The sequence below is a fragment of the Agelaius tricolor genome, unplaced genomic scaffold, assembly GCF_023055355.1.
Source record: "Agelaius tricolor isolate 1412-34295 unplaced genomic scaffold, bAgeTri1.0.p SCAF_14, whole genome shotgun sequence".
NCBI classification, from domain to species: Eukaryota; Metazoa; Chordata; class Aves; order Passeriformes; family Icteridae; genus Agelaius; species Agelaius tricolor.
The window spans coordinates 19323382-19335723 of NW_027269274.1; the positions used below are offsets into that span (position 1 = coordinate 19323382).

At 48.6% G+C, this 12342-nt stretch overlaps 1 protein-coding gene across 1 annotated transcript; it reads left to right on the forward strand.

The window, feature by feature from the left end:
* Positions 1-1322: 1322 nt before the first annotated feature.
* TSEN2 (tRNA splicing endonuclease subunit 2) lies at positions 1323-12267 on the forward strand. The gene is made up of 12 exons (XM_071440067.1): positions 1323-1372; positions 2573-2762; positions 3494-3575; positions 4248-4284; positions 7147-7645; positions 7742-7819; positions 8285-8335; positions 9068-9206; positions 10195-10231; positions 10969-11080; positions 11482-11571; positions 11978-12267. Exons 2-12 carry the CDS (start codon positions 2589-2591, stop codon positions 12035-12037), a joined length of 1359 nt encoding a protein of 452 aa, XP_071296168.1. The 5' UTR covers positions 1323-1372; positions 2573-2588; the 3' UTR covers positions 12038-12267.
* Positions 12268-12342: the final 75 nt, after the last annotated feature.

Sequence of the window (12342 nt, forward strand, 5' to 3'; positions counted from 1 at the left end):
TCTGAGGTTTGGCTTCAACACTTTTTATGCAAACCAACATCAAAAAGTCCTGAGCTGGTGTATCAAGCACACCTCTGCAGGCAATAACTGTAAGAACACAAGCTGAGTGTTCTTATGTTTTGTGCAATAATTCCTGTCTGCCCTTGTAATCGCTATTGCCTGCCCTTTGGCTCACCATAAAAAAACAGGAATGAGATAAAATACCTCCTAAGAAGGACATATTATTACAGCTTTTCATCAGGGAATTCCCTGATCTCTGCTGGGAATCAGAATTCTCTGCTGAGAGTCTGCATCCCTGCAGCCAAATTGTCTCTCTTCTCTTTGTGTGACAGTGGCACCTCCCAGGTGCCTCAAACAGGAGCAGGTGAAGGTGTGACCATGGGTTGGACAAGCAGGGCTCAAGCTGTAGAAAAAGAGACACCAGGTCCTAATAGTGAAACCCCTTTGTATTTTATTCAGGTGCTTTTATTTTATAGCTGCACAAACCTGTCGTGCCCAGCTGGCTCTGAGCTGCGGGATCAGCCTCACCTGATGGGACAGCGGTGCCTTGTCCCGGGTGCCACCGAGCCACGGGCTTTGTCCCGGAGCCAAATGAGCAGGACATTGTCCCTGCGCTGTCCCCAAATGAGCAGAACATTGTCCCTGTCTCTAATTAACCATCTCCGCTTGTGGCTCTGCCGCTGCTCATGGAGGAGCTCACTGCTCACTCCAAAAGCTTCTCTCACTTCGGTCGCGCTAAAGCCGCCAGTGCCGTGTGATTTGTCCCCGGGAGGGACACCAGCACATCCCGGCGGGGACAGCCCCGTATCCCGGTGGAGACAGCCCCGCATCCCGGCGGGGACATCACCGCAGCCCGGCAGCAGAGCCGGGAGCACATTCCCGGTCCCTCCCTGCCGGGAGCATCCCTCGCTAGGGGCCGGGACACCGCGGCCTCACCTCTGCCGGGGCGGGACACCCGAGCGGGACCGGGCCCGCACGGCGGGGATGGAGCGGGACCGAAACCTCCCCTGGACCGGGGATGGAGCGGGACAGGGGTAAAGCAGGACCGGAACCCCACGGCACGGACCGGATCTCCCTCTGGGCTTGGGACGAAGCGGGACCGAACCCCCTGGCGGGAACGGAGCGGGACCGATGCACGGGGATGGAGCGGGACGGGGATGGAGCACAGCCGGGGCCGGAGCGGGACGGGGAATAGACCGTGACTGGGGACGGAGCGGGACCGGCACCAGGAGCGGAGCGGAGCGGAGCGGGGCGGGGCGGGACCCCCGGGCGGTACCGGGGCGGGCTCGGGGCGGGGCCGGGGCGGGGCCGTTCCCGCGCGGGCTCAGTGCGCAGGCGCGGTGGCGGCGCGGCGGTGACGGTGACAGTGACGGTGCGTGGTGCGCGCGGGCGGCGGGAACGGCCCGGCTCGGTCTGCCCGAACCCCCCGGGACCGGGCACTGCCCCTCAAACCCACCGAGACCGGGCACTGCCCCTCAAACCCACCGAGACCGGACACTGCCCCTCAAACCCACCGGGACACCCTGGGACCCGACACTGCCCCTCAAACCCACCGGAACACCCCGGGACCGGCCACTGCCCCTCAAACCCACCGGAACACCCCGGGACCGGGCACTGCCCCTCAAACCCACCGGAACACCCCGGGACCGGACACTGCCCCTCAAACCCACCGGGACCGGACACTGGCCCGGAGTTCACCGGGACACCCCGGGCCGAGTGCGGGTCTTGCAGCAGGGCCCGGCTATCCCGGGGAGCTCCCCGGGGCAGCCCTGAGGGGATCCCGGGACAGCCCTGAGGGGATCCCGGGACAGCCGTGAGGGGATCCCGGGGCAGCCGTGAGGGGATCCCGGGGCAGCCCTGAGGCGATCCCGGGGCAGCCCTGAGGGGATGCGGGGCAGCCGTGGCTGGATCCTGGGGCAACCCTGAGGGATCCCGGGACAGCCCTGAGGGGATGCGGCGCAGCCCTCAGGTGCTCCCGGGGCAGCCGTGAATGGATCCCGGGGCAGCCCTGAAGGATCCCTGAGGGGATCGCTGCCCGCCGTCCCTCGGCCCAGCGGATCCCGGTCCCTCGGCCCAGCGGATCCCGGTCCCTCAGCCCAGCGGATCCCGGTGTCAGGCGGAGAATCCTGCCGGGCCGCGGCTCTCCTGCAGTGCCAGAGCCCCAGGGTGTCCCTGTGAGCCCCGGTCCCGCACACACGGCCCCGCAGTGCCGCCCTGCTCTGCGAGCGCTGCCCCAGCGCTGCTGGAGCTCACGCTGTTCACATCGGTTCATATTTAAGCACTTGTATGGTTTCTCCTTTTGTGCTCGTTGCTCTGCTTTGTTCCTGGATGTATTTTACTCCTTTCTTGCTGGAGTTTCCTTCATGAGCTCTGGCTGCTGTGCTGGGGATGCCCCAGAGGCAAATCCGAGATCTCCAGCACATCCCTGCCTGTTTGAGTTGCACAATTAAACCTGTGTTACCCTGCAGGATCCACGGAGAATGTGCTGCTGTAGGAGGGGTCTTGCTGAAATACAAAAAAAATGGGTGAACCTTAATCCCCGGGTGTTAAATCTTTTCTTTCCACTCCTTAGGAGGATAAATTAAGACATGGCAGAAGCAGTTTTTCACCCCCCAAAAAGGAAAAGAAGAGTTTTCGAGACCTACAAGGCTCCCTTTCCTGTGGATGTGGGAGGGAAGGATTTCAGACTCTGCCAGGCTGAGATCATCAACAACAATGTGATCGTGAGGAACCCCGAGGATATTGAACAGCTCTACAACAAGGTGCTGCACCCTGTTTGCACAATGTTTGTAGTGTTTTAAATGCAGATAAAACATAACACTGGTTCAAATCTGCTGCCTTTATCTTTCCTGCCCCTTCAGCCTCCTGTGATTCTCCATATTTCCCTTCTCTCCTGAAATCAGCACCAAAAAAAATGTATTCTGTATGAAATGTGAAAAATCTTTCTTATCCAAGCAAATAAATGTTGGAATGAAGTGATATTGTGAGCTAAGAAACAGCTGCAAAGCCTTCATGTTTATGTCTCCTTTCAGCATTTTGTGCAACTTTTCAAAGCATTTTCTTGTTTTTAAAGCTCAAGTGGTTGAAATATTAATGTTTTATAAGTGCTTGTATAATTCTTTGAACTTCAGAGTGATTTATTCCTCTGTAAAACAAGCTGTGTTCAGTTTTTTCTGTCTGAGTACCATTCTAATGCAGTGGTACCTCCTTGGTTTCAGGTGTTGTTTTCAAACATTTGCTGGGAGCTTTTGGCTGACAAATATTTAGAGTTCAGGGAAAAGGCCCAACACTCTCCAGGCTAAATGGGATTTAAACACTTGGTTAAATCAGGTGTTGAATACTGAACCAGCAGCTACACAAGCTTTAGGCAGGGCTGAAATGCTGCAGGAGTTGAGCTGTTTGCTCCAGCTGGTGGCACCATTGCACATTTTATAAGGGGGTAGAAGTTAATTTGTGTGCCATGAGATGATTTGGGCTTTTCTGTCCTTTGCAGGGCTATTTTGGCAAAGGGATCCTCTCCAGGAGCCGCCCAGTGTTCAGCATTTCAGATCCTCAGCTGCTGGCCAAGTGGAGAGGTAAATGGGGGCTCTGGGAGTTCTTCTCACCTTTCCTCACCCCCTGAAGGTATATTTTTATAAATTACATGCAGAACAGTCTGCTGGATTGGATCAGGTGAAGGATATCTGTCTCTCCCCATCTCTCATGCCTAGGAACAATCCAAGAGTTGAAATCCATGTGGATTATTCCTTAGTGCATTCACCCAAACCTTCACTGAGTTGTTGCTGGGGAAGACTGAAGTAAAGGGATCATCCTGGGGCTTTTCCCCCTTATTTTCCTTGGGTTTAATCTGCAGATTTTGGTGTCTCTGCAATGATGAGGGAAGGATTGGTGAAGGTTTCAGTCTGCTTGGAGCCAGTCACACCCATTCTGCTCTTGGCCATTTATGTAAAACCTCATTTTGTACTCACCTCTGCCATGACAGTGAAGTCCCAGTGGCCATCACTGGATTGTTTATCCTGTCCCTCCATAAGTGTCTGGAGAAAAAAGTGTGTTTAATTCTCCTCTGTGCAGCCTGTTACATTTGTACCTTTCCTGGTTCTGCTGTGTCCCTGCTGGAAAAGTGGCACCAAAATGGCTTTGAGGACTGAAAATGGGGACAATTCCCAGGCTGCAGATCACCCAGTGACCAAAATCACACAAAACCACCCTTATATTGCTAAAACAATGGATCCTTTTTCTTTACACAGGTGTTAACACCAGCATGCCCATAATTACAGCTCAAAAGTAAGTGAATAATTTGCTTTTTTCTTGGTGTTTTTAGCAAACAGATTGTCCTGGTTTCTATTTCTCACACTGGGTTTCAGGTTGCTGGCTGTATAAATACTGAGGGTGACTTGCTTCCATTTATTTTCTCATTATTTCATTTCTAAATCACTTTAGAAGAAGCAGAAATAGGGTAGGGGATGATCCTCAGGGTGGTTTTTCATGCAGGTGTTGATTGCTGAATAGAAGCCAAGGCTGAGTGCATGCATAGAATGGGTAATTAATTCATAACAATTACAAGCATAATAAACATTCTCTAAGTGAGGAGCAGGAAAAGAAGTTTCTGGGGCAGGCTATTTAAAATCTCTCTTCCATTTCCATATTGGGTTTTTATGGTGTAGCTGAAGCAGCTCTTGAACTTTTACAATACTTTGATATTTTACCTTTTTTTTTAAGTCTCAGTTAACATTGGTAGTTTGTACATTTGGCAAAACAGTGTTGGGCTACTTTTTGTTTTTCTGTTTAAATAGTGTATAAACTATTAAGCATGTGCAGGTGAGTTACTCAATTCTATGGTAACTTTAAAAATTCACTTGAATTTGAAAATTCTGCTCCTGCAGCCCTCAATTTTAGGTAAGGAAAACAGTAACCATATTATTACTAATGCTGCTGCAGTTACTGCTGCTTGCAGATGCTGAGCATCAATAAAAGTGGGATTTTATTGAAAATGCTCTGCCTCTGTAGAAACCTGCAAGTGCAAATTAAATGGTAATTAAATAATAGGACAGAGAGGAGTGTCCTCTATATACCAAAGAGCAGAGCCCTGAATTATCCAGCTTTATCAGGAGCCTGCAGGGGCACTTGTGTTTGTGTTGACACCTGGAATTTACATTTAATGTCCTTGTTACCTGGGCTGAGGTTGCTGCCTGAGGATTTTGTTCAGGGAAATAAAAAATGCTGTGCAAGATTTTCACCTTCACAGAGTGAAAAGTCATGTTTCAACTGACTTCATGTTATTTTAATAACATTAAATGTTATTAACAATGAACTAATGTTATATTCCAAGAGAAGAGGCTCTAAAAACTCTGTCATGATTGAAGACTATGAGAAATAGTAGCTGAAAGTTGTAAATATCTCAGTGATGGGATTAATGTCATTTCTCAGGGATATAACTTAGGGGTTTGGTTCCAAAGGGTGATTCCCACTGGAGGATTTTCCACTGCTGTTCCTGCTGTGCCATTGCTGTTTCCAGGCAGTTACAGCAGAGTTTTGCAGCTCCTGCTCCCAGTTCTTGTGTAAAAGCTGAAGTGGGAGGGCTCTTGTTCCATGTTTCAATCCCACAATTCCAATTCCAAATTTGTAGGGAATTCAGGCTTAAGATTTCATGGGAGAAGGGACCTTGTGCCTGGTGAAGCTGCCCCTGGCAATGCTGTTTGCTGCCAGGGAACTGGAAAGGCCAAGCAAAGGCACAGCAGGCAGCAGAATCCTGGTGTCCATGAGGCTCCCTAAAAACCTGGAGCCCCTGCACTGATCCCATTTGTGCCCACAGCTGCTGGGGCTGTTTGTGCTGCACCCTCTGGGGTTTGCAGTTGAATGAAAGGATCAATCCCTGCAGTTCCTCCTTTCTGTGTTCAAACTGAGGGGGTTGGTTCCAAAGGGTGATTCCCACTGCAGAATTTTCCACTGCTGTTCCTGCTGTGCCATTGCTGTTTCCAGGCAGTTTTGCAGCTCCTGCTCTCAGTCCTTGGCTGTATAGAAGCTGAAGCTCTTGTTCCATGTTTCAATCCCACAATTCCAATTCCAAATTTGTGGGGATCTCAGGCTTAAGATTTCATGGGAGAAGGGACCTGGTGTCTGGTGAAGCTGCCCAGCCCTTGGCAGGGCTCAGCAATGCTGTTTGCTGCCAGGGAACTGGAAAGGCCAAGCAAAGGCACAGCAGGCAGCAGAATCCTGGTGTCCATGAGGCTCCCTAAAAACCTGGAGCCCCCTGCACTGATCCCATTTGTGCCCACAGCTGCTGGGGGTGTTTGTGCTGCACCCTCTGGGGTTTGCAGTTGAATGAAAGGATCAATCCCTGCAGTTCCTCCTTTCTGTGTTCAAACTGAGGGGGTTGGTTCCAAAGGGTGATTCCCACTGCAGAATTTTCCACTGCTGTTCCTGCTGTGCCATTGCTGTTTCCAGGCAGTTACAGCAGAGTTTTGCAGCTCCTGCTCTCAGTCCTTGGCTGTATAAAAGCTGAAGCTCTTGTTCCATGGTTCAGGCTCCCTAAAAACCTGGAGCCCCCTGCACTGATCCCATTTGTGCCCACAGCTGCTGGGGGTGTTTGTGCTGAACCCTCTGGGGTTTGCAGTTGAATTAAAGGATCAATCCCTGGAATTCCTCATTTCTGTGTTCAAACTGAGGGGTTTGGTTCCAAAGGGTGATTCCTGCTGGAGAATTTTCCACTGCTGTTCCTGCTGTGCCATTGCTGTTTCCAGGGCAGTTACAGCAGAGTTTTGCAGCTCCTGCTCCCAGTCCTTGGCTGTATAAAAGCTGAAGTGGGAGGGCTCTTGTTCCATGTTTCAATCCCACAATTCCAATTCCAAATTTGTGGGGAACTCAGGCTTAGATTTCATGGGAGAAGGGACCTTGTGCCTGGTGAACCTGCCCAGCCCTTGGCAGGGCTCAGCAATGCTGTTTGCTGCCAGGGAACTGGAAAGGCCAAGCAAAGGCACAGCAGGCAGCAGAATCCTGGTGTTCATGAGGCTCCCTAAAAACCTGGAGCCTCCAGCACTGATCCCATTTGTGCCCACAGCTGCTGGGGGTGTTTGTGCTGCCCCCTCTGGGGTTTGCAGTTGAATGAAAGGATCAATCCCTGGAATTCCTCATTTCTGTGTTCCCCAGGTACCAGCGCCGCGTGCAGTGGGCTCAGAGCGTGCTGCAGGAGCAGGGCCTGGACAGCTGCTCCATCAGCAGAATCCTGGAGAGTTACACCCAGCCCCTGGGGCTGCCCTTCTGCACAGGGGATGGGGATGGACAGACTGAGCACAGCTGCACCACAGGGAGCCCAGGAAATGCAGAAGTGTGCAGGAAATCTGCTGGCAGGGAGGGAGCCCAAAGCCCTGAGGGTCAGAAGCAGCACTCCAAGGAGGGAGGAGATGCAGCCCTGGATCCTGGGAGTGCCTCCAGGGACCAGGAACAGGGGGATCCCAGGGAAATGGCTGAAGGGTCCTGCCACAGGCACCCTCCTGTGCTCTGGGGCCTCGAGGGGAAGCAGAGCCCTGAGCAGGGGGCTTGGGAGGGGATGGACTCCAGGGAATGTGCTCCAGAATATGTGCTGGTGCAAGAGGAGGAAGAAGGAAGCTCCTGTCCTGAGGATGACTCCACTCATGCACATGAGAATGTAAGAAAAATGATCTAATCTTTTAGACAAAACTACTTTCAGAATTCATTATTTTTTCCAGTTCAACATTTTAATAATAGTTAATTTTTCTTGTAGCTTGTCAAGAAGGAAGTATTAGTATGCAGAAAAAACCCATTTAGGATTTTTGAGTACTTACAACTCAGCTTGGAAGAGGTATGTGTCAAGCACAGTGCAAGTTAGTTTGCTTTTCATCTGAAAAAGTAAACTTTAATCTATGTTACACTGTCATTGAAAATATGGTTCTAAAATACTGGGTCCTGTGTCTCTAAGGACCTGGATTGTCTTAGTCATTAACTTAGCTTTAATATGCTGTGATAATTGCCTGAGATGGTTAAAACCAGAGTCCAATCCTGTTTGCTTTAGGTGAGTAATCCCACTGACACAGAGACCTGTGACAGCACTTAAATACAGAAATACCAGGAATACAACATTGATATGAATCCTGTTTCAATTCTGGTGCTTCTCATGGTATTTACATGTCAGTTTTAACAGCATGCCTCCAGCAGGGATGACATGGTAGGAAATTAATGAATGGAGCCTTTGTTCTTGCAAGGCTTTGTGTATAAACTACAGGAGGAATGTAGCTGTCAGTTAAAGTGTCTCTGTTTGTTTTTTCAGGCTTTTTTCTTGGTGTATGCTCTGGGATGTTTAAGTATTTATTATGGTGAGGTAAGAGATTGGATTAATTTTGGATTACTGGGGATGCTTTTTCTCTGGATATGGTTTAGTCTGAATCTTCACCTGTATGGCAGTGATTTGTGCTGTTAATTCTGGAGGAGGAAATATCAAACACAGGAACTGGGAAGGTTTTCTTACAAGCAATGATATTTCTGTTTAGGAAATGCAGCTCTGAAAGCTTTAAGTTTACCAAGATCAATATAATTAAGCACTGTCTGTCTGCAGAGAAAAGATTTTTGTTTTCACTTAAGCAGGAATTATAGGAGAAATAATATGGTAAATAATCACACCTGAGATGGCAAAACTCCTTGGAGTTTTAAGCATTAATTCATGTAATGCCATAATAATTCAAACCTGTGCTTTTAGTTGAAGATTTATCAGCCTTTCCTTTAATAGGGGTATTATGGGTCTGGTTGTGAACTGCCTAAAAGAGCCACTAAGTGGAGCAGCAGGTTCCTGCCTTGAATCCAGGGGTTCTGCTTTGCTGGCTGCAGTTCCTGCTCTGTGCAGCAGCCTGTGCTGTTTATTTGGGATTTGGTGCTGTGGTGTTTGGGATTTGGTGCTGTGGTGTTTGGGATTTGCTGCTGTGGTGTTTGGGATTTGCTGCTGTGGTGTTTGGGATTTGGTGCTGTGGTGTTTAGGATTTGCTGCTGTGGTATTTAGTATTTTTCATGCTGTGCAGCAGAGCGTGGCTGGTTTATCTCAGTGCTGTGTGCTTTGCAGGAGCCCCTGAGCATCGTGAAGCTGTGGCAAGTGTTCAGTGAGGTGAAGCCTGATTTCAAAACCACCTACATGGCCTACCACTACTTCAGGGGCAAGGGCTGGGTGCCCAAGGTGGGGCTGAAGTATGGCACGGATCTCTGTGAGTACCTCCCCAAAAATGGGGTCATTTCCTGCCCAGCCCTCCTCCAGGCAAGGCAGAACTCCAGAGGGGAACTCAGTGAGGAGCTGCTGGACTGGAGCAGCCTTTGCTGCTTGCAGTTGGCAGAGGATGTTTGGGGTTAGCAGTGAAGTTGGGATGGGAGAGGAAAGGAACATCCCATATCCAGGAGGTGAAGAGACAGCTTGGAAGGTCTGGTTTGCTTCATGAGGTTCATAATTCCTACAGGATTGCACTGAAATTCCCTTCCCAACTTTCTCTGTCCTCTCCTAAGCTCATCTCCTACAGTGTTAACAGTCTCTAGAATAACAGGTTTGATTTCAGATCCCAGTCCACAATAAAGTTCATGCACCTCATTCATCCCAGTTAAGAGAAGCTGGACTTCTGCTGAACTCACTGCCAGCACTGTTTCTTTGTGTGGGGTTTTGGGGGAGCCAGAGAATGGACTTGGCTCTTTTTATTCTTGGTTGGAGGTTTAATATTACAGAATTAATGAGTGGTGTCCTTGCTAAGGAGCTCAAGAGCTCAGTTTGGCTCATGTCAACACAAGCAGTGCAGTTATTACAGAATGTGCACTGAGTCAGGTGCTTTTGGATGTGTGCAGCCCAGCAGGTGTTTTAATGCTGCTGAAGTGGTGGCACATTTTGGGGGGTGTGCTGAGCAAGTCCTTTAGGTCAGGGTGTAGCTCTGGCTGAATTCATCATCCCTGCCAAAAAATCCCATCCTAAACTCTTTCCTACAATTGCTAATTCCTAAAGTTCTGCCTTGCCTTTGACCTGCCCTGCCCTGAGTCACTCTGCTGCTCTTCCCTCTCTCCACTTGCTGGGACAACCCAATTCTGAGCAGAATTCAGAAGAGTTTTTTTTTTCTTGTGTAATTAAAATTTACAGAACATTTGACAATATTGACGAGCCCTGCTATTGAACCCTTTTAACTCTGATCTGACTGAGGTGTTTCTCTTTTGTTTCAGTGCTGTATAGGAAAGGGCCCCCGTTCTACCATGCCAGGTTTGACACTCCTGTTTCTGCTCATTTCTTTCAGTTCAATTGCACTCACACCAGTTTAGCATCTTCACTGGTTCAGCACATACTCATCACTCAAAATACATTGTGTTCACACTGGGAATGTGAAAATCCCTTCAGCAGAGGAGCTGAATGACACCATTTCTTTAAATATAAATAACAGGCATTCAAAATCACAAGCTGCAGTGGATTTATACTCAGATGATGATGGACTCAGGAAAATAATTGGATTTTGTAATACTAATTTAGAAAATGACACCATTTCTTTAAATATAAATAACAGGCATTCAAAATCACAAGCTGCAGTGGATTTATACTCAGATGATGATGGACTCAGGAAAATAATTGGATTTTGTAATACTAATTTAGAAAAATAGGTGATCTGGGTAATTTATGTAATTTGGGAGAGCTTTGAAGGGATGATAATTGTCTTTATTTGTTGGCTAGTCAGGTTAAACTCCTAGAAAATAAATTGGTTATAAATGTCAGCTTGGCATGAACAAAGAGAATGCTACAAACATCAGAAGGGTGGGGAGGGAAGGCACCACTGGGCACATGCACAACTTCAGTATTTCTCCTCTTTTCCTCATAGAAAGACTCAATGTCACAGTTTGCAAGCTGGCAGATTGTTTAATGCCAGTTTTTAGCCCCTGGTTCTTGAGTTGTCCTCAGAAAATGCCAATTTCCTTTCTGTGACCTGTCCTGCCTGCTGTGTTTCCCAGTTACTCTGTCATTGCTGAGTTGGTGGATGATAATTTTGAAGGTTCCCTTCGCAGACCCCTCAGCTGGATGTCCCTGTCTGGGCTGAACAGAACAAATGCAAATGCTTCTAAGGTACAAGCTCTGGGGTAAAAGCAGCTTTGGGATGATAAAGTTTGGCTCCAAAGGGCAGGGACTTGGACTGAGGCTGGGAAGAGAATCCTCCTGCTGAACTTTGATCTGCCAGTGGCAGAGAAGTTTCCTTTTTCAATATCCAGGTGAATCCTGGGAGAATTATTGTTAAATAATAATAATTATGAAAGTTCTGCCACTTGGAGGAATGTTAGAAGTTGTGTGAGGAACAGCAAGACCTGAGGGACCCTTGTTTCCTGATTGCCACTGCTGTTTTTAAAGCCCTTTCCATGTCCCAGGATTTTCCTTTGAGCAGTGAGATGGAATTTCCCTGAGGCTGTCAGTGTGAGCTCCACGGTGCTTCCCTAACCCACTGAGATTGCTGTGTTTGCTGCTGCCCACAGGAGCTCATGCTGTGCTACCTGATCAGACCTTCTGACATGACTGCAGAGGAGATGGCAACCCCAGAGTGCATGAAGAGAATCAAGGTTCAGGTGAGTTCCTGCTTTTTCACACTCCCTGGGACAACTCTGCCTTCTTTGCCTTGATTTGGGTTTTGCACACGTGGCTGCAATACAATCCAATTCCTTCATGCAAAGTGCATTGTGGGATCTCTGTAAGCTTTACACCTCCTGTGGGAATGGGAATGTTGCTGATAATGGGCATGGCAGCATTTAGGGCTTCCTAAAACCCTGTAGAGATGGCAGGGCTGAGGTAAGGTCAGAAATAAAAGGGGGAAAGTGTGAGAGCTCAGCTCTCTTCAGGAGCAAACAGAGTCACCTGCCAGAACACCTCAGTGGCCACATCATACACATAATCAGTTGTACAGACCCAGTCCCCATCCCTCACTGATTTCCTGTGCCTTTTGGGATTTTCCTTCCTCATTGGGTTTTATTCCAGGAGCTGATCGTGTCCCGTTGGGTTTCCTCCCGCGAGCGCAGCGAGCCCGATGAGCTTTAACTGACTGCACAGGAAAACCTCACTTGTTAAAAACCACTCCTTGTTGGTTTTCACCTGATCTCATGATGAACTGCTGCCTCAGAACATTTCCTAGCAACATAAAATGCTGTGTATAAATGCTGTTTAAAATGAGCTGTATCCTGTTTACTGGAGAGAATGTTTTACTGAAAAATGTACGTGAGCAGATGAAAAGCTGTGTCCCAACTCAAAATATAAAAGATAAAAAGGTGCATGTTTGAGTGGTGGTTACACTGCAGTCATTAGGAACAGTATTTCTGATATTATGGCAGCACAAACCTGACTTC